The sequence below is a fragment of the Hyperolius riggenbachi genome, chromosome 1 (genome assembly GCF_040937935.1).
Source record: "Hyperolius riggenbachi isolate aHypRig1 chromosome 1, aHypRig1.pri, whole genome shotgun sequence".
NCBI lineage: Eukaryota > Metazoa > Chordata > Amphibia > Anura > Hyperoliidae > Hyperolius > Hyperolius riggenbachi.
In genome coordinates, this window is record NC_090646.1 from 277,337,817 (window position 1) to 277,360,661 (window position 22,845).

Genomic DNA, 22,845 nt, shown 5'->3' on the forward strand with positions numbered 1-22,845 from the left:
ACATTTTAATGATACCCAAGGTAGACACAGACGTGTTGGAGATTAACCAATTCAGACCAATATCCCTTCTTAATATTGACAAACTTCTTGGGAAAATACTAGCCACTAGAGTCAATACATTTTTGGGGGACATTATCTATAAAGATCAGGTAGGCTTTGTACCAGGACAACAAGCTTCAGATGCCACACTTAGGGCGATCGAGGTAATTGAACTACTGTGTAACAGGAAAATTCCAGGCCTGTGTCTGTCCTTGGATATATACAAGACATTTGACACAGTGTACTGGAATTACCTGTTTAGTGTTGGAAAGATGGGGCTGGGCGACCGCTTTATAACATGGATAAAAGTTCTGTACTCTGAACCAAGGGTGAAAGTACAATATGCAGGGTATTCCTCCCCGATTTTTGATATAACCAGGGGAACCAGTCAAGGGTGCTCCATGTCACCCATTCTATTTATCCTGACGATAAAACCGCTGGCACTGGCTATAAGGCAAAACCAGATCGTTCAGGGGGTGGAGATGGCGGTGGTTCATCATAAGCTAAATCTATTTGCAGATCTCCTATTGTTTCTTACAGAACCCGCCACCTCCATCCCGGAATTGCTCTCGGTATTGTCCAAATTTACTCAAGTTTCGGGCCTAAAAATAAATCCACAGAAATCGCAACATCTTAATATCTCATTAGGATCTGACATTTGCAATCATATTAAAACCAGGTTCCCATTTTCATAGTCCAATATCTCAATGGAATACCTAGGTATAAATTTAACAGCTAGTTATAAGACACTATTCAAATACAATTATTACCCTCTCGCTAAACAGATCTCTCACTACCTGACGCAGTGGTCCTCTTTTAACCTCTCCTGGTTGGGTCGGATAAATGCTATTAAGAGGACGCTCTTGCCTAAAATTTTATATTATTTTCGGATGTTACCAGTCCGTGACCCTCCCCACTTTCTGCGCATGCTGCAGTCTAAGTTGTTTACATTTATATGGAATACCTCTCGCCCCAGGATTCCCAAATCCACCATGTATATTCACAGGACCAAAGGAGGCTTAGGAGTCCCCAATTTGAATAACTACTACCGGGATGCACAATTGACTCACTTAATTGAACTTTATAAAGATCCAAAAATGCCAGCTTGAATTTTGTTCGAGATCCCGGCTGCGTCCCCACAATCAGTTCAGACCCCTTTATGGCTACCGAAACCGTCTAGGCCTAAATCTTTAGGGATAGTGTTGCAACATTACTTATCAGTTTGGGATTCCATCCGTTTCTCAAAAGGCTTAATGTCCCCCTCTCTGCCCCTGATGTCATTTATAAATAATCCTTTATTTATTCCTGGTAGCGAGGGTCCATTTAACTTTAAATGGTGGAGGGAACGCGGACTGGAACAGGTTAAATCATTACTAGGATGCTCCGGGATCCATTCTTGGGGGGGGGGGGGGGGGGATTTACAAGAAAAATACCAGATTCCTCTCACTGAGAAGCTTCGTTATATGCAACTCAGGCATTGGCTTTCCTCCCTCCTCCCGTCACAAACCCAATTTCCTGACTAGGTTTGAGAACCTCTGTATGAATAATCCTTTCACGAAAGGGACTCTTTCAGACTTCCATACAATTTTAACAGACCCATCACCATCCTTTCGTCATGGATATAGGATTAAATGGGAGTCAGACCTAAAGGAAAGAAAATCGAAGGAGGAATGGGAGGGGACGTGGAATATAATTCCCAAGCTATCACTTAACTTGGCAATAGTTGAATCGTCCTACAAAGTCCTTTTAAGGTGGTATTGGGTACCAGCAAGGCTGGCTCATCTACCCGGGGCAGGTGGGGGGTCTATGTTTTCGGGGATGTGGGACTAAAGGTGATTTATTTCATGTGTTCTGGTCCTGTACCATGCTCTAGAGACTATGGTCAAGGGTCTTCAGATTGCTTCACTCTATGTTCCACAAAACAATTCCAAGAGACCCTTGGATAGTCTTATTGCACGGCAAAATAGACACCCTAAACAAATCACAAAGGGTATTAACCCCCCTGGCGGTCTATTCAAAACCGCCAGGGGGCAGCAGAGCACGTTTTTTTAAATTTTTTTTTTTTTAAATCATGTAGCAAGCCCAGGGCTCGCTACATGATAGTCGCTGTGCAGCGGCATCCCCCCACCCTCTTCGATCGCCTCCAGCGAAGTGCTAGCTGCGTGTTGAAAAAAAAAATTAATTATACAAATCGGCCCAGCAGGGCCTGAGAAATCCTCCTGCGCGGCATAGCCCGTGCTCAGCACGGGCTTACCACCAGGGAGGTTAACTAATTTAATCTTTGCTGCAGTGACTCGAACAATAGCACGAGATTGGAAAACCCAACTTGTGTCATTTGAAGAAGTTAAAAAGAGTGATGGCCTTTATGATGCAAGAACATCTGGCAGCTTTATTAGATGACAAGTTGGACAAATACCTCAAGATACGGGATCCTTGGAAATGGTACATGGGCCTAAATTAATTTATTGTACCAAATTGTTTATAACATGACCTTAGTGGAATCAGACTTCCTGTCTTCTTTTCTCCTTTCCTTTCTTCTTTTTCTCTTTTCTGACTTTACTTCCTTCCATCTGTCTTCTTTCGTTGACCCCCGGGAACCTGGGGCTTTGTTGTTCGACTTCAGCCTGCAGTAGGCGCATTTCTCTGAGTATAGGATCACTGACGGCGAAACCAGAAGTGGTCGCCGGCGAGGACGGGAGGATCTCCGAGACACGGCGAGGGCACCGATCGGCTGCAGGGGGCTGAGGGAAGCCCCAGGTGAGTAAATGTCATTTTTTTGCCAGACTAAAGCCCCATCTACACGATGGGACATTGCAGCGATCCGGCGGCTCGATTAGCCGCCGGATCGCCTCTTCCACGTGCCCGCCGCGCCCCCACTCGCCGCGCGTGCGCCGGCATCAATACCCGCTCGATTCCCGCTCGTCCCCGCGCCGCTTATCTTCCGCTCGATTCCCTGCCATTGTCCCCTAGCGGGGAGCGAGCAGGGAATCGGCGGAAGCAAGATCCGCCCTGTCGGATCTTATCAATCGAGCCGCATCAGCGGCTCGATTGATAAGGAGCATCGCGGCCGCATCTACACGTGTAGATGCGGCTTTAAGGTTACCTTTAAGTAAATTATTTATGACTAACAATCTACGTGACCAAGTAGTCTCCCCTTTCCCTGATTACTATGACTGAGGCTGCTCTCCGTCCTCAAAAGATATAACCTCAGAAATATCTTCAGCCTCCTCTTCTTCCTCTGCACCCAAAACATCACACATAGTGGAGGATTGAGAGAGGATAATCTGCTAAAAACCCAGGAGGGAAATATCAGGGGGAACAAAATATTCTTTAAATGTATCTAGAGTCTCCTGCATATCTTTCTTAATTGTATTTATCACTCCTTTAACGTGAAACAGAGATCAAAAGAAGTAAAGATTTGATACTTACCCAGGGCTTCCTCTACCCATAAGCTCATCTGAGTCCCACGCTGTCCTCCCGCAGTCTGTCGTTCAGCCCCGGTAACTTCTCAGTAGCATCCAGTCTGGGTCTTCTACGCATGCACGCACCTCCTGCGCATGCGAAGAAGACCCAGACTGGACACAACTGAGCTGTTACTGGTGCTGATCTCGGCTGAATGGCGTGGGACTCAGGTGAGCTTATGGGGCAGGAGGAAGCCCTAAGTATCAAATCTTTACTTCTTTTGATCTGATTCACTTCAGGAATATTAGAGGTCTATGAAGCAATAATGGAATCAGTACAGAGCCGACAGGCATTCTTAGGGCTATCAATAGAAATCTTAATATTATAAAACCCATACAGTAATTTGCATTTGTGCATCTCAGGCAAATCCATCTTTGCCTTAGTTTTAGGCCCCAATTCACCAAGTTTGGTAAAATAATGCAGTTCGGTAAAATAATTTAGGTCTGTAAAATACAGAATTCGGTATTTTACAATTGTTTTCAAAATAGAAGGGATGCAGGAAAGTTTTAAAAACGTCTCCTTCCCCTGCTCTGCCAGAGCTCCCTCCTTCCAGGGTATCGGACCAAATCAGTTGAGAAGCAGGGCTGTATAAAACTCTCCCTATTGGCTGCCTTGTACAACTGTCAATATTTTACCACATTGAGAGTGCGAGTTATTGGCTGGTCAGAGCTGAAGGTAAATACTGAACACTTTTGTTTGATTTACTGAATGCTTTAATCTTTGTGAATTGCAGTTTGAATATTTCTTGAGGTTTACTCACTAGTCGATAATTTCAGTCTTCAGTGCGTTAACAAGTTTAGTGAATTTGCATTTGGCAAGGTGATCGGTAAAAATCATCTGTTCTCTACATTACCGAATGCAGCAATGCTTAGTCAATTAGTTTGTATGGAGACTCATGTTTTTTTCCTGCTTGTTTTCACTTTCAATATAACAGTGCCAACATACCTCCAAAAGCAGATGGATTTACCACCTCTGTAGTGGCTGGCTGCAGCTGGGAGGACTTTGACGTTGATGGCGAAGCCACCATTCTGCTCCTCACAGAGAACGCCAGGAGCATGCTGCCTTAAAGGAGCCATCAGAGCGATTAAAACAAAAATAAGTGCTACTTACCTGGGGCTTCATCCAGCCACAAGCTCCCAGCATGTCCCTCGCTGCAGCTCCGCCGTCATCCGTTCGCCGCTGCTGCCTCTCGGTCCCCGGCGATGACGTCAGGCCGACCTGGAGGTCGCCTGTACTGCGCCTGCGCAAGCGGCGTTGTCAATCGCCGCCACATGGTTCGGAGCGTACTGCGGCACAGCATTATCGCTGGGGACCGGGAAGCTTCACAGGCGAACGGCTCACCACGGAGTTGCAGCTAGGGACATGCTGGGAGCTTGGGGCTGGACGAAGCCCAGGGTAAGTAGCACTTATTTTCCTCATATTCCCTGATTATTCCTTGTGCTTCCTGGTTCTCCAAATAAGATCCATCCCTCCCTGGGTCTCTGGCGGTGACGACCTCACCACGCAACAAGCACTTCTCTGGCACAAGAAGGAAGCCACGTGGATGCTAAATGTAGTAAAGCCAGATGCACAGATAGGGGGGCAATATGGCAGCTGCAAAAACACCCCTCCAGAATAATACACCGGCACTCCTCCCAATGCACTCACCCTCTGGTGAGTCAAATAAAAATTATTAAAAAAAAGGGAGCTGTTCCTTAAAGAGAATCTGTATTGTTAAAATCGCACAAAAGTAAACATACCAGTGCGTTAGGGGACATCTCTTATTACCCTCTGTCACAATTTCGCCGCTCCTCGCCGCATTAAAAGTAGTTAAAAACAGTTTTAAAAAGTTTGTTTATAAACAAACAAAATGGCCACCAAAACAGGAAGTAGGTTGATGTACAGTATGTCCACACATAGAAAATACTTCCATACACAAGCAGGCTGTATACACCCTTCCTTTTGAACCTCAAGAGATCATTTGTGTGTTTCTTTCCCCCTGCAGAATCTCATGCACTGAAGTTTCAGGCTGCTCTTTTCTTCCTGCAAACAGCTTTGCCCTTGTCTATAATTCCTCAGTATGTGAAAGCCCAGCCAGCTCAGAGGACCATTATCCAGCTTGTAAAAGATAAGAGAGAAGAGAGAAGCTGCCCTAATCTAAACAATACACAGGCAGTGTGCATAGAGGGGCCTGGAAGGGGGAGTTCATATCTGAACCACAACACTGAAGAACTTGGCAGCCTTCCAGACACAGGCCTACAAGTCTGACAGGGGAAAGATACATTGATTTATTACAGAGACTGTGATAGTAGAACGTGCTGCAGTAAGCCAGAACACAGAATAGCTTTTGGAACTTGGATGATAAAAAACAGGATGCAATTTTTGTTACGGAGTCTCTTTAAGGCGTTTCTGTCACAGTAACACAGATGAACTAAGGTTTGAGGGAGGATGGGTGGGGGCTTTTAAAAGTCTTGTTCTCAGTGTTTCTGCAGATCGGGGCGGGACCGGATCTCCAGTTGTCCTGGATAGCTCCATTGAATTCTTGGGTACACCCTAAGGCAAACATCTGCAACAGAATGCAATGAGGTTTCCTTGAGGCTACCTTTACACTAAGTATTGGCGCCAGCGATGCGGCCCAAGAGCAACCCCGCACAAAACAGGCCTTCGGGGATGACCACGTTAGATTGAAATAATCCCCTTCTGGCCAGGATCCAAACAGGAAGTGACACTTGTTTTCGGTAACCTCCCGTTTCAGAAATACGGAAGCTTTATTTAAAAAATATGCCCCCAAGCATGCACACCACAACGGCAACATTTTGGTAAACCCTGTGTCGCCATAGACTTACATGACTTCTGGTCCGACGCAGGGAACCGTCTGGTATGTAGGTATGGGTGCGCATTAGAAAGGGCACTTCCGGTGCAGCGTACCGCCACGAGGGTAGTATGAACTACCCCATAGACTTTCATTAGGCTGCAGTGGGGTGCAGTAAATTTACTACACAACACCGCCCCAGTGTGAATGGGCCCTGAAGCTGCAAATACCACACAATCAAAACCATATAGCTTCAAAGAATTAAACACTCCAATATAGATACCGTTTTTGCAGAAGAGGAATCTGAGGTATGCTTGGTGGTTCTTGTACAACCGAGCCATCTGTACTATATATCCGCACTCTTGATGTGGACTTGGTAACAGGATTATTTGGTGTTTCGACGTTTCTGCTTTGAAGATGGAGCTGCTCGTTTTCGAAATTTACCACCTCCTCCTCCTCCTCCTCCTCCTCCTCAGCAATCACATTCACATTGCAACTAGTAAAATGTGGAATTTCTTCCTGTTCCAACCTTGGTTCGCTTGTGACCCTCATTTTAGGGTCAGTTTTTACTCCTAAAAGAAAACACCAATATAGCACAAAATTTAGCATGCTATGCATATAATAATCATCAATGTATAAGACCGTAAATCAAATGGTAAATATCTGAATGAAGTCCTCTGGCCAGTGGAACTCCAGGCTGACATATACAGTGCTGCCCATAATTATTCATACCCCTGCCAAATTTTGACTTAAAGTTACTTTTATTTAACCAGCAAGTCATTTTTTGACGGGGAATTACATAGGTGTCTCCCAAAAGATAAGACGATGTACAAGAGGCATTGTTGTCGAAAAAAAACATTTCTCAACTTTTATTTACATTTGATCAAAAAGTGTCCAGTCCAAATTATTCATACTTTTCACAAACTGCTGCAGTCTGTAGGAAAATCCAAAGATCTACCATTCCAAATAGTCCAAGCTGTTCTAAAGCATCCCAATTACCCAGATTAATTGTCAACAGCTTTTTTATTCAACTCAACAGGTAAAAAATAGCAGCTCTCTGTAGTTGGTTTGTGGACAGTCACAGCTTAGACAAAGGAGCTCAGTGAGGACCTGCAGCTGCATATTGTGGCTGCTCACAAGTCAGGAAAGTGCTATTAAAAAAAATACAAGATTTTCCACATTGTGGACAATCTCAGAGGATGTGGACGGAAGCCTAAAGTGACATCTGTGCTGGCCAGGAGAATAGTGAGAGAGGTGAAAGAATCCAAGGATCACCACCAAGGCCATCCTGGTAAATCTGGGCTCTGCTGGTGGCAATGTCTCAAGGTAGACAATCCAACAGACGCTGCACACTGCTGGGTTACACTGATGTAGACCAAGGAGGATGCCACTTCTCCAGATAAGGCACACAAAAGCTTGCTTGACCTTTGCAAATGCTCATCTGGACAAAGAAGACGACTTTTGGTCTTCTCTGTTGTGATGAAACAAAAATTTAATTGTTTGACACAATGAGGTTTCCTTTATTTGGCGTAGAAAAAAAAAAAAAGAGCGAGAGAGAGAAGGAGCCTTTAACCCAAAGAACACCATTCCCTCTGTCAAACATGGTGGTGGGAACCTGATGCTTTGGGGGTGTTTTTCAACCAATGGACCAGGGAACCTAATCACAGTAAATAACACCATGAAAAAAAGTGATACATGAGGATGCTCAACGACATCAGGCAGTCTGCAGAGAAACTTGGCCTTGGGCACCAGTGGACATTTCAGCATGACAATTACCCAAAACACACAGCAAAAGTGGTGAAGAAATGGTTAGCAGTCAACAACATTAACATTTCGGAGAGTCCTGACTTGAATCCAATTGAGAATCTGTGGAGAGAGCTAAAGATCAGGGTGATGGCAAGAACTGAAAGATTTGGAGCTCATTGTTAAAGATGAATGGGCAAAAATACCTGTGGAGACATGCACCAAAAAGCTGGTCTGCAATTATAGGAAGGGTTTGATTGCTGTAATAACCAATAAAGGCTTTTCTATTGATTATTGAGAAAGGTATGAATTTTTTGGACTGGACACTTTGCTCAAATGTTAATAAAAGCGGAGAATTGTTTTCCACAATAATGCCTCTTGTACATCGTCTTATCTTTTGAGAGACATCTGTCATTTCCCATCAAAAAATGACTTGATCGGAAATTGAGCTGTTGGCCTGTATAGGATCTATTAAAAAAGGTAAAAGCCCCGGACCCGATGGTCTCTCAGGAACCTTTTTCAAAAAATTCTCAGCACTTTTGTCTCCAATACTGCTACAGGCTGTCAATTCAATTGACGACTCATTTTTTTACCCCCCAAACCACAATGGCACACATTACGGTTATCCCCAAACCGGAAAAAGACCCAAATTACTGTGTAAACTATAGGCCCATCTCCCTGATCAATATAGACCTAAAACTCTTTGCTAAAATGTTAGCTGAAAGGCTTAAACCCCTACTTCCCAAGATTATACACACGGACCAGGCAGGCTTTGTCTCAGGGAGAGAGGCTAGAGACAATACCCTGAAAACGGTCTCCCTGATCCACCATGCCAAAAAAACTAACACACCCCTATGTATTATATCTGTAGATGCTGAGAAGGCGTTCGACAGGGTCCACTGGCTGTTTCTGGAGCTATCCCTCAGGCAGTTGGGCTTGGGAGAAGCCTACATGAATAAAATATTATCACTATACCACAATCCTAGTGCCAGGATCCGAGTTAATGGGACCCTGTCGGACGCCTTCAAAATTGCCAATGGTACTAGGCAGGGATGCCCGCTATGCCCCCTGCTTTATGTAATCTGTATGGAGCATTTGGCGATGGCGCTCAGACAAAACTCATCAATTCAGGGAGTGAAAATAAGGGATCATCATTTTAAAATCTCGTTATTCGCAGATGACCTGCTACTCTACGTATCTAACCCCCACATTGCATTTCCACACATCATTTCTGAGTTACATAAATTTGGAGACGTTAGCAACTTCAAAATCAACATCACAAAAACTGAAGCATTAAATATAAATCTCCCAGCATTAACAATTAATACTCTAAAAAATTCCTTCAATTTCAGATGGCAGTCTAGCCATATTAAATATCTGGGAATCCTAATACCCAATGACTTAAGTAAAATATTCCAACTTAATTACCCACCACTTCTAAGTAAAACCCAAAAAGAATTAGATAATTGGACCAACCTCAAACTCACCTGGTCTAGCCGCATAAACGTGGTTAAAATGGACACTCTTCCTAAAATTCTCTACACATTACAAGCAATACCTATTGGGCTTCCCTCCACATACCTCAAAAAATTACAATCCATTATGCTAAACTTCATCTGGTTAGGTAAAATTCATAGGACTAAATTCAAACTTCTCACAAGACCCAAAATGGAAGGGGGCATGGGATTAGCTGTCATTAAAACGTATTACCACGCGACCCTGCTAACACACATACTGAACTGGTTCCAAGATAGAGACAATAAACAATGGGTCACACTAGAATCAGTTACATCCAAATTAGATCCAAGAGCACTGCTATGGATTCCTCCATATTTAAAACCCACACCAGACGAAATTGCATTCTGGTCTCAAATTGTTCTAAGAAAATGGCGGGACATCAGAGATCGAATCAGGCTATCCACTCCTTACAGCCCACTTACACCTCTTCTAGATAACCCTAACTTAGCCACAGGGCTTCAACAACCTTCCTTCCTAGGCTGGGACAGGAAATTCTGGCCCCAAGTGAGACATATCTCCTCGAATAGGCTTATACCAAAAGAAAACATAGGCAACCCCCAGAATCACCCCAAAGTAAACTGGCTGTTATAGTCCCAGCTTTCCTGGTATTATAAGTTTTTTTTTTTTTTTTTTAATGTCCAAAGCCAATATACACAGAAGTCTAACACCATTTGAGCGAATGTGTGCCACTGTATCCTCCTTAAATCACAAAGTCTCTCAGATTTACGCTCTACTGGTTTGTACTAATAGTGAAAAAGACCTTCTTAAACTAACAGACGCCTGGGATAGAGACTTAGGACAGACTCTTCCAGCAGAAGACTGGGAAAAAATCTTTGAATTAACACATAAATCCTCAGTCTCTCTGAATTTTCAAGAGAGGAATTTCAAAATATTTGCTAGATGGTACCGAGTCCCATCTCAGGTGTCTAAATATAACCAGGAAAGCTCAAACCAATGCTGGAGGTGTCAGCAAGCTATAGGAACCCATATCCACATCTGGTGGGAATGCCCCAAAATACAACAATTCTGGGAGGGGGTGTTTGAGGTCCACAGGCAAATGTACTGTGAATCTATCCCTTTGAAAGCATCAACGGCCCTATTAACCCTACTACCGGGCAGATCCTCAACCATTAAAAAATCAATAACTCCAATTCTGCTCATTTCAGCAAGACTATTAATCGCCCGCCATTGGAAATCTACTACAAATCCTACTATGGCCGAACTTTTCAAGGAAATAAATGGTATTATGCGAATGGAGGACCTCTTCACTCCGACCTCAGATACAGCTGAATCTTTTGTCACTAGATGGGCCATATGGCTTGATTTTAGAGACTCAGAACAAGCCAAGACCATTCTACTCAGAGATACCATTCTCCCTATGTCGATTGCATCACAATTACCAACCTAACTAAAAAAAATTAAAAATTAGTCTGGCCCGAACTGGATTCACCCCCCCCCCCCTACACACCCTCCCCCCCCCCCCCCCCCCTCCCCAATTCTTCTCTTTCGTGCTCCCCTCTCTCTTCCTTCTTTTCATCCTGTCTTATGTGCTCTACTATAGGCACTCTTTACTCTCCCTTCCACATAATTATAACTCAGTTTGGATGTACACCAGTCCCTTACTCACCTGAGGTACATATGCGATATACTATAGATTCTTACTATGCATGTAGTGGATTACTTCACTTATCTAGGATGAATAGTAGGACCTCTCCATCCATCAGGACCTCTCCATCCGGATTCTCTCACCAAAGACTACCCGAGACAACTAGGTACCTGCTTTACTCATGTTACATACCACCACAACATATCCATAAATAGAAACTATCAGAACAATTGTATCGGTACCATAAACTCACTTTTATGACATAGTCCTCAACAACTGATGTACACAATGTTTTCTATGTGGAATATTCTTCTGTCTGTTTAAATGTATTATAAAAATTCCTAATAAAAATTTATTTGGGAAAAAAAAAAAAAAATTACTTAATGGTTGGATAGAAGTAATTTAGGCAAAATTTGCCAAGGGTACGAATAATTATGGGCAGCACTGTATAACATGCCTTATAGTTGATGTGAGTTAATTCGTCCAGTTATATTTAAGCCTAACCTACTACCCTTTCACACAGATCAAGTCAACCATTCCTTGTCCAGTCTCGTATATACAGTAGATGATAATTTAAACCCACCTCAGCCAAAAATGTAGCGTGTGTACAGCTGACCCACTATGTTGTTTAGCAACCCACCATGATAAGATTGCAAAACAAAAAGACACGCAAAACCAGTATGGTCTTCTCTTGCTCTCCTCAGAACATAGTCTGGACAGTCCACAGACTTCCAATCTCCTCCTCGATTACCCCATTGCCACGCAGAGACACTCTGAGGTAACTTGTCTGATACAATTTTGTGGCTGTGCTCTCCTTTGTGTATGAACGCAGCCATACTGAGCATACGGCCATGCCTGCACAGTAAGCAGAAGATGCTCATCCATGAGCAGCTCTGTGCTACTGAGCAGGCACACTTGTACTCACATGTGCAGTATGGCCGTTCTCATACATAAAGGGGAGTGCTGTCACAAATTAGAAGAGGGTCCTGGCAAAAGGCATTGGCGTCAAGGAGGTCACAGGAAGTCTCTGGACCATCCAGAGGCTTACCTCCTCTTAAGGAAAAACCGAGGTGAGAATGATATGGACGCTGCCATAATTATTTCCTTGTAAACAATGCCATTTGCCTGGCAGCCCTGTTGATCTTCTGGCATATGTAGTATCAGAGTCAAAACCTTGATCAGGTAGCGTTCATTACCGCCATGCCTGCATCCCAAAATTCCTGATTCATTTTTGCACATAACAAAATGGCTGCGACCCCGGGGTCACAGCTCTGGCTCTGCACTTCTCATCACAGATTGCAGAGGATCGGGAAGAGGCAGAGCTGACTCACTGAAATGCAAGGGAAAGGTCAGAAGGTGAATTAAGCAGGAGTGCCTCTCTCCTGCAAGGGACCCACCTCTCCCTGCTAAGTTTATCGACAAGCCACTTGTCTGGTATATTCAGGGGTGGGGGTGGGAGGGCAGAGGGGACACAGAGCAGGTAACCTTAAGTTTCTAACTTTTTTCTTTTGGCACAGCTTGGGTTTGCTTTGAAGCAGTGTTTCTCAAACCTATCCTCGTGACTCCCCAACGGTGCATGTTTTGCAGGAAACCTCACCTATGTAAAGTTGGGGTAATTAGTGTCTCAGCTAGGTGGATTCTGTGTGGACAAGACACTAATTACCCCACCTGTGTATAGGTGAGGTTGCCTGCAAAACATGTACCATTGGGGAGTAACGAGGATGGGTTTGAGAAACACTGCTTTAAGGGATTCAGGACTCTAATGTACTCCCAGGTGGGTTTCATGCCAGAAAGGTCTGCTAGCTGTGCTGGACATAATGTGGGGTAGCATACAGATTACTGTGGAGGAGGAAATCTTATGGTAAACTGCCAGTTTTCATTAACTACGGTTTTCCCTTTAACGGGACCCTGAGAACTTAATAAAAATGACATATTAACTTACCTGGGGCTTCTTCCAGCCCACTGTAGGCCGCAAGGTCACCCGGGCGGCTACGATATCAGACGACGGCCTTAAGTCTCCCGGTCTACTTCCCTCTTCCTGAGTAGCACACTCACGCAGACTGGCATGAGAGTCCTGCACATGCGCGGTTCTCTAATATAGAACCGCGCATGCGGAGGATTCTCACGCCGGCGTCAGTACGCTAATCAGGAAGAGGGAAGCAGACCGGACGACTTCATGCCGAAGTTGTCTGATGATGGAGCTGCCGGGGACCAGGAAAGGAGCCAGGACGACGCCGGGGGGGCCTACGGTCTAGGGTGGGCCGGAGGAAGCCTCAGGTAAGTCAATATTTCATTTTTATTAAGTGCTCAGGGTACCTTTAAGCATCAGAGGTTTTTATTGCTGTCTGTGCTACAGGTTCCTAAAATCTGTAAGATAATCGGTCTTATTCTTGAGTATATACACAATACATTTTCAACAATTTCATAGCTGCACATTTTTATCTTATATTGTAATTCCAATCAGGCTAATTGCACTGATTACTTCTGATACAGTGTTCCATAACACACATACCATTCATAAAGTCATAAGTAGACAAATGCTACACAAAATGATCACCAATAAACATTAATGAAATACTTACGCATTTAAAGTTGTATGTAGCGGGGCAAACTAATATCAAACCGGAACTCCAAAAACAAACTTTTGCCACCACGCACAGATTACAAAAATATATAATAAAGAAAAACGTATGCCATCTAGCAACATGTCAAATTGCAATAAACTAAGAGCTAAATACATTTGATGGTGCCGGTCTCTACCTTCCTTTACTTGTGATTGTGTCCAGAGTGCTGTCAGACCTACAGACTTGGCACATCCCAGACTACTAAAATAGGAGTGCTATTCATCCCTACTCTGATTAAAATGGAGATTGGCATTATATGAAGTCTACTAAAGCCTTATGCCAAACTATAAACGGGAGGAAAAAAGAATTTCACTGGTTAAAGAACACAAAGTGAGAGGAAAAGACAAAGAATTATAAATAATTTTGCATGTGCTGTCACTTTGGATATATCGTGAGGCTCTGCCTGCGGCCACTTCTGGGACGTGTGCGCCTTGTCGGGCTGCACTTAGCGGTTATGCATGTGGAGACACTTGATATAGGGCATTGTGGGGGTCTGATTGTGTAAGGGCCCCTGTACGTGCTGTTGCTTTAAATGTTTCAGGAGGCTCTACCTATAGCCACTTTCAGGTCAGGTACTCTTTGCCAGGGTGCACTTAGCCGTCATGCATGCTAAAACACTTGATTTTGGGCCTTGCGGTATTTAATACTGCAAAGGTACCTGCACATGCTGTAACTTTAAATGTATCAAGAAGCTCTGCCTGCAGCCACTTTTGAGACAGGTGCTCTTTGGCAAGGTGCACCTAGCAGTCATGCATGCTGAGACACTTGGTTTTGGGCCTTGCAGGATTGGATAATGCAAAGGTCCCTGCACGTGCTGTCGCTTTGAATTTATCAGGAGGCTCTGGCAGCGGCCATTTTGAAACAGGTGCTCTTTGTAAAGGTGCACTTAGCAGTCGTACATGCTGGGGGACTTGGTTTTGGGACTTGCAATATCTGATAATGCAGGGCTGCCTGTGCGGGCTGCCGCTTTGAATGTGTCAGGGCCTCTAGACTAGAACACACTTTCGAGAACAGCTGAGTTTCCACGTTAAAACACGAAGTTCTGATCAGTTTGTTGCAAAAACGGTCGTAATTAGGAAAAACTATCTGATTGCAGGGTTCCGCTGAGACACAGTATTTCGCAGTTTTGCAACATTGATTACAGCCATGGTCGGGGTTTCGCAAATTGTGTGACGTTTCACGTAGTTGTAATTAGGTCATTGTGCTCATCACTATGTGCAGGCGATTGACTGATCGGATTGGTCAGCTTTGCTTGCCTCTGGGTGTGGTGGTCGGCGCTCCGCCTCTTGTCGGAGCAGGTGGGGGAGTGGATTGCACTGTGCCCGTGGGAGCACCTCCTTCGCCCGTCTGTCACAAGCAATCCCCCCCCCCCGGTGCCCCATCTATCTCCTTCTCTGCCTTTTGGGTCATGCACATGTGTGCTTATGCCAACTTATTGAAGGTCTTGGCTGTGGGATCCGAGGGGCGGTGACGGGTTGAGGGGGATGGAGGGGGCGGAAGGAGGAAGTGTTTTGTAGTCACGTGACTGCGGCTTGGAATGCAGCGTGGGAGGCGCTGTGGGATGGATGAAAGATGCATGCTGGGTAAGTTTAACACCCCCCCCCCCCCCCCGGCGCGAATTATGAGGATAAAATCCAAATCAAACCCATTCGGATTTCATTCGTTTTTATTCCGCCTCTCATCCCTGATTTTAGAAGTAAAAAAGAGAGACTTGGTATAACACACACACAAAAAAAGTTATGTTAAGAATACCTACGTGAACTAGGAAGTACACTCAATTTTGAGGTCTGAAGACTTGCAGAACTCGACATGATCTAAATTGGTGAAAAGTATACACACAACAGTTATCAGGGTCACATTTTTTGTACACATTGGTTTTTCTGTCAATTTGTTTTTGCCAGTGCAAGTACAGTAAACTCCGATTTAGCCAACATTGATACAAAGCATATGTGAAAACATTTTCATGTACAGTATTTCACACAAACATCACCTACCTGCTTAGTATGCTGCAGTCACGACACCAACAACAGTAAATATTTATCAGAGCCATTTTCACGTTACCACAGCAGCTGGGCGGGTAAGGGAGGGTTAAAACACCAGGCTTCCGTCTTCAATTGCGTCATGTGGCTACCACGCTTCCGCCTTCAGGGTTGAATTGAAGGCGGAAGACAGAAGCCTCGAAGAAACACTCCCTACCACCCGGCTGCAAGGAAGAAAACGGAAGCCTGGTGATTTAACAGTCCCTCACCAACCCACCTACTCAGGTGCAATGTATAGGCCCGCTTTTTATAAATCCCCCTATAATTTCTAGGTGTAATTTAGGTGTTTCTTCCCCTGTAGATGATGTAAGGGATTCAGGGAGGCAAATGGAATTAGAGGGCTCACCTTTTTTTCTAGGAACATACAAAAATCCTTCCAAATTAAACAATGCATCACATGCAAAACTAAGGAGGTAGTTTATTTACTTACCTGCCCCTGTGGGTTAGAATATGTGGGCAGGACCACCAAGCATGGACTCACGAGTGGCTAAGCCAGGCATGGGCAAACTTGGCCCTCCAGCTGTTAAGAAACTAAAAGTCCCACAATGCATTGCAGGAGGCTGACAGCCACAGTCATGATTCAAAGGCAAATGCATTATGGGACTTGTAGTTCCATAACAGCTGGAGGGCCGAGTTTACCCATGCCTTGGCTAAGCACTCGAATTTGTGATTTAAATGAGACTTAAAGTGGACCCAAATTAAAAATACAAGATTTCATAAATAAAATCTATTTTCTAAATTATATTAATAAATAGCAGCCTTTTTTCATCTGCATGACGACAAATATGAAACATTTTACATTTATTGGAGTAACTGCTCCCTTCCTTTCATATTGCCGGGATAGAATCCGGCAAACTGGTGGAGTAGGTGGTGTCCGGCAAAGGAGGAATTGCTAATGGCTGCCACCTGTATAACCCTAATTATGAAAAGAAAAGGGTGAAAAGCATGCACTGAAATGCTCATAGGCTTGAAAGAGTGTTTATTTATGTTTGTATGTGTCAAAGTGTTGCAACTAAATATTTTGAATTAAAAAAAATGTTTGGTTTGGGTCCTCTTTAAATTGCCTTAGGTGTTTGGCAGGGATACAAACGCCTAGGGTCTGTATCGGGATACAAGGGGTTATTTACCCATAAGTCCATCGTATATCATGCACTTCAAAAATCTTGCATGCAAGCCTCACCACCGCGCACTTCCTCCTTCCGGCTTAAAGGAGGAAGTGCGCGTAGTGAGGTTGGCAATGAATCTAATAGGACATGTGCAAGTTATTTGGAGCGCATGATATATGATGGACTTATGGGTAAATAACCCCTTGTATCCCGATACAGACCTGAGGCAATTAAGCCTCATTTAAATCACGAATTCAAGTGCTAAGCCACTCGTGAGCCCATCACGGAGGACCACGTGTGAGCTACAGGAAAGGATTAGTGAACATGTTTATAACATCCGAAGGGGGTTGGCCTCCCATAGTGTGTCACATCATTTTGTTGTGGTGTACAATCAGGATCTCTCAGTTTTGCAATTTATGGGGATTGAGAGATATGTAAGAAACTGGAGGGGGTCAAGTGGATTTATATGCTTATCACATTGGCTCCAATGGGTCGTAACGTAGAATTTGACCTACCTAAATTGCTATATCAGATGAGGGAGGGGAGTTGTACAACCCTGCAGCGAGGCCTTAAAGCTGCAGTGGCTTAATTAGCAAAACATGACCTGGTCTTTAGGGGGGGGGGGGGGGTTTAAGCCTGTGGTACTTAAAACCAGAGACGAAGCACCCTCATGTATTTTACCATATATATCAGTGGGAACATTAGAGAGAGCACCTACCCTGCTTTCAGTTTCATTCTTCACTGCTCAGCCTGCTTATCAGCCCTGATCTGATAAAATCCCAGACTGAGCATTCAGTCTGGCTTTGCTCAGGTATCATTATAGCTGAGTAATTAGAACAGAGCCAGAAGGGGGCAGGCTTGGGCTTGAAAAGACATCAGAGAAGACAGACTCCGCTATAATCCTGAGCAAAGCCATGCTGAATGCTCAGTCAGGGATTTTATCAGGGCTGTAAGAAGCAGGCTGAGCAGCGAAGAAAGAAACAGAGCAGGGGAGGCATTTTCTCCAATGTTCCCACTGATATATATGGTAAAATACATGAGGGTGCTTCGTATCTGGTTCACTTTAAGTGGTTAATTTATTTTGTTAACTTTTATTAGCTATGATTTTTAAATTGTCTAATTAATAAGGGCAATTGTTTTCTGTAATAATTGATATTTTGATTTGTGAACAGCGAGAGCAAATTTGACATACAGCCGCCCAATAGGCAGTTCCCTGGGGGAAGAAAGTAAGCAGAGGGTACCGCTTCACTGTACTGGGTGGGACAGTGCAGGAACACGAGCAGCCAAGCTCAGTAAACAGACGTAGAAAAGGAAGGTCCGCACCAATGTCTCCACTTCCAATGACTTTATTCAGGACGTATCCAGTTACAGGTGATAGCACTTGACTGACATGTTTCGGACTCCAGGTCCTTAATCATAGGACTATGATTAAGGACCTGGAGTCCGAAACATGTCAGTCAAGTGCTATCACCTGTAACTGGATACGTCCTGAATAAAGTCATTGGAAGTGGAGACATTGGTGCGGACCTTCCTTTTCTATCCCTGGGGGAAGGAGGCAGCCCTTTCTAAAATTTTACATAAATAGCTTGATGCTCTGGCTTACGCTAGCCCCTGATAAGTCCTATTGGACGAAACGCCTAGGGCGGAGCAAAAAAGAGTCATGACGTCATCTATCCAGAACTGACCCGCCGGTTTGGAAGTGGGAGAGAGCGGGACACCAGGTGTCTGGAATCCCCACCCACACACACACCCAGTAGTGCCCGGTTGGACGGCTTATTAGTATTAACCATTTAAGGACCAGCAGTCTCTGGGCACTTAAAGACCAGAGACCGCTCGTCCAATCCTGACGAAATCCCGACGAATCGCCGCACATACCCGCCGTCATCGCTGCTCGCCGAGACCCCCAGGACATAGACTCTGCCGTCTCTATGACGGCAGAGTCATGTGAGCCGGTCAGGAGCCGATTTCATTGGCTCCTGACCCTGTTTTTCAATGTAAGCCAATGGGAACGGCTTACATTGAAAGACAGGGCCAGGAGCCAATGAAATCGGCTCCTGACCCGCTCACATGACTCTGCCGTCAGAGAAACAGGCAGAGCCTGTGAGATGCGGCGAGAATCGTCGGGTTTGAGCGGCACGATCGGCGTGGAGCAGCGGAAACGGCAGATGCGCGCTGCGGACAGTGATTGAGATCTACGCCCTGCCAGCCAGGAGCCCACCAATACAGGGCGTAGATGTCAATCACTGCAGTCCTTAAATGGTTAAGAACGCTGAGACACTAAGTGTATTTCTATTTTTGGCGCGAGGAGCGTTACATTACCAGTGTTCTCCCCAGAGCATATTAGCCGGGGCGGAGCACCCACCTGATCTATGTTCCCGCCTGGGTGATGAGATTAACCTCCCTCTATAGCAGAAACTTTCCTCTGCACAATATAGTTGCCAGCGCAGAATGCAGAGACTCCCCCTCTGCCCTCCTCCTCAGCTCCTTCCTATCAGTTGCGTGGAGGGTCGGGGAAATCTCGAAGCAGAAAGAAGATGAGCCAGCTCAGCCAGACCGGGAGAGCTTTCAGCTGGACTCAGTGCACAGAGTAGTCAGCAGTTAGGGCTGGTTCACAATGGGCGCTTTACGCGATCGCGTTTACGTCCGCGATTCAGCAGCCCAAATTCCATGATTCAGCGCAATTTACACTTGTGATTCCCATTCAATAGAACAAGAATCACACAGCAATCGCCCCCAAAACGCTGCATGCAGCACGTTTGCGAATAATTAAAATCGCAACTGCTGCAGTGTGAATGTATCCATAGGGATACATTGTATCAGCGCTGTAAAATCGCCCCAATGTGAACCAGCCCTTACAGTAATTTAGGAGGAAAAAAGCCATATGTCAATTGAGCCAGAATAGTTATATGCTCACAAATCACTGTGCTTTAAACTAGCATGGTTTTTGCAAAGTCTTCACAGGAGTTCTCACCACTCTGTCGCCTGCCTGTGTGATTTTAGTCAGCACTCTTCTGAACCTTTTGTACGTCCAGCAGCAGGAGTCACATACATTGCAAACAAGAAGTAGTTAGTGATGTCTGGTCATATGTGTGATGATGAGGCTATGATAGTAAGGCCCCATTCACACTGGGGTGCTTTATAGGGAATTTTCAGAGCTTTGCTGAACACCAGCGAACAGGGAATCACTATGACAAAGTTGCCCTATGAAAGCATTCACACTACAGTTGTGATTTGAATGAAAATCACAAATGTACTGCATACAGAATTTTGGGAGCATTCGCAATGCGATTTTTGTATCTCTAATGAGTTATCTTTCCCCCCAATTCACCTAGTAGCACTAAGTGTGATGCCGACCTCTCCTCCCAGCGTGATCCTCCCTCTCCACTCAAGAGTTTCCTCATTTTCTGAACCCAGCAGGACCCAGATTAACTTTGCTTCCCCACCGGGCTTCTTGTCCATGCAACCCGGCTGGAAAATATTTCTGGGGAGAACACTGCATTACGCAATGGTGTTCTTATGTTTTTTATATAGGTCTCTGGATTATAACATACTTTTAACGAGATGAAGAGGTGCTGATCTTAAAGCAGTTAGAAGATTGTTGTAATATATTTACATATGCGCTAGATCCACCTGGTCTGTGAGGTGGCAACGTTTTGGTGAGCCCCATCACTGTTGGTGGCGGGCCCCCTGTCTTTATGAACATGTGAGGTGTTGTTATGCAGGAGAACAGAGGCCCCAAAAGGATAAAAGGAAGCTAAATGAGCTGAAAAACCAAATTCTTGGTAAATAGAGGAGGTAGTGGTGGACTTACCTCCTCCAAGTAGACACACGACGACTGTAGTAAAGACAGTCAATAAATTTTATTTATGAACTCCAAATATGCAACGTGTTTCACAGATTTGATCCCGCTTCATCAGGCAATAACAACGGAGCAATAGCATATGTGGTCAGTAGAAGAGCCAGGCTCTTCTACTGACCACATATGCTATTGCTCCGTTGTTATTGCATGATGAAGCGGGATCAAACCTGCGAAACGCGTTGCATATTTGGAGTTCATAAATAAAATTTATTGACGGTCTTTACTACAGTCATCGTGTGTCTACTTGGAGGCGGTAAGTCCACCACTACCTCCTCTATTTACCAAGAATTTGTTTTTTAAGCTCATTTAGCTTCCTTTTGGCGCCTCTGTTCTCCTGCATAATATTGAGTCCACCCTGGGTGGAGGGTTGAACCCCCTTTTTTCTCATCTACAGAGAGCGACTTATTCCTGAGTGGGGTCAGGAAAATCTCCCCACCTGCCTTTACAGTGGTTGCCTAATGGTAACCCTGGTTTGAGAGTATTAATATTTACTCTATCTAGTAACCATTTACCAGTACATATTACACTATTGGGGCTCTTGGTGTTTCTTGTTTTTATGTGAGGTGTTGTGTATGGGAAACTGGAATATCCCTCACGGTGGTCTTTCCCCCTACATGTTATGCTATTGTTGAAACGGAGTCACGCTATGGAAAGTGTGTTGTTTTTTTTTAGGAACATTTTGATGTGAGCACAGCTGGAAATTGTTTAACTTGATATGATGCAATAAATGTGTACGTCCAGTGCAAAACAATAATAACCATGCTGTCATACTTGTTTTCTTTTGCTGCCTGAATTTTTAGGCATGGAAGTGACAGCTTCTGTTTTGTCGGTACCTTACATCAACCACAGAGTGGTAGCTGCAGGACCAGCGACGTACATCTGCATCGCCGGCTGCAGGCTAATTAATCAGGAAACATCCTGTCAATTCACGGCAGGGGGCTCCGTGAATAACCTGCTGGTCGCCGATCGCGGCTCGCAGGCTAAATGTAAACACAAGCGGAAATAATCCGCTTTGTTTACATTTTTACAACGCTGCTATAGCAGCAGCGTTGTACTAGATCAGCGATCCCCGGCCAATCAGCGGCCGGGGATCGCTGTCACATGACAGGCAGGAGCCTGTTAGAGGCTGCACAGGACAGATCCGTTCCTGTGCAGCCTCCGATCTCCGGGGCAGGGAGGGAGGAGAGGGAGAGGGGTAATCCTGCGGTGGAGGAGGCTTTGAGGTGCCCCCTCCGCCAGCCACACGCAGGCAGGAGCGATCAGACCCCCCCAGCACATCATCCTCCTAGTGGGGAAAAAAGGGGGGGGCGATCTGGTCGCTCTGCCTGCTATTTGATCTGTGCTGGGGGCTGTAGAGCCCACCCAGCACAGATCTTCTAAATCAGCGCTGGTCCTTAAGGGGTGGTAAAGGCTGAGTCCTGAAGTGGTTAAACATCACTGATCACGAATAAGCAAATTACAGCCATAAAAAAAATCCTGCCAGACTACAACTTCTGAAAGCAGAGGGAAATAGAAAAAAGGTCAATAGTTCATTTTTAAGGGGATAAATACATATGAGTTTATTTTGACCTTAGGTTCACTTTAAATTCAGACATAACTTAAAAGATTATATTAACAATTTTCAAATAAAAAAATAAATTAATATCTGTAAACAGAAGCGGGAAACAGCAAGAAGCAGACAGATGAGGTCTTGGAGGAATGAGTCATCAGGTACTTTTTTTTGTTTTGTTTTGTTAATGGAGGTTTTTGACGGGTGTGCTTTAAAGGAGAACTGTAGTGAGAGGTATATGGAGGCTGCCATATTTATTTCTTTTTAAGCAATACCAGTTGCCTGGCTATCCTGCTGACCATCTGCCTCTAATACTTTTAGCCATAGACCCTGAACAAGCATACAGCAGATCAGGGGTTTCTGACATTTTTATGCACACAACCGAGAAATGATATCAGGGAAAATATAATCAAACACAGGGTCACTAATGACCAGCCCTTTGAGTATAAATATAGGAGTATTTAGCTCCACATTACTGGACCGAATGGTCAGTAAAAGAAACACAACTT

The 22,845-nt window shown here is 44.6% G+C and overlaps 1 protein-coding gene across 4 annotated transcripts in view; it reads right to left on the bottom strand.

Moving 5' to 3' along the window:
* The window catches only part of LOC137506633 (transcription initiation factor TFIID subunit 3-like), a 401,567-nt gene that overhangs the window by 284,920 nt on the left and 93,802 nt on the right, over positions 1 to 22,845 (bottom strand). For all 4 annotated transcript variants that reach the window (XM_068233615.1, XM_068233614.1, XM_068233616.1 and 1 more), the window contains 2 exons: positions 15,540 to 15,597; positions 6,576 to 6,864 (listed from right to left, as the gene is read on the bottom strand). In XM_068233615.1, coding sequence (XP_068089716.1) covers positions 6,576 to 6,864; positions 15,540 to 15,597 — 347 coding nt within the window. The remainder of the gene's footprint in view (positions 1 to 6,575; positions 6,865 to 15,539; positions 15,598 to 22,845) is intronic.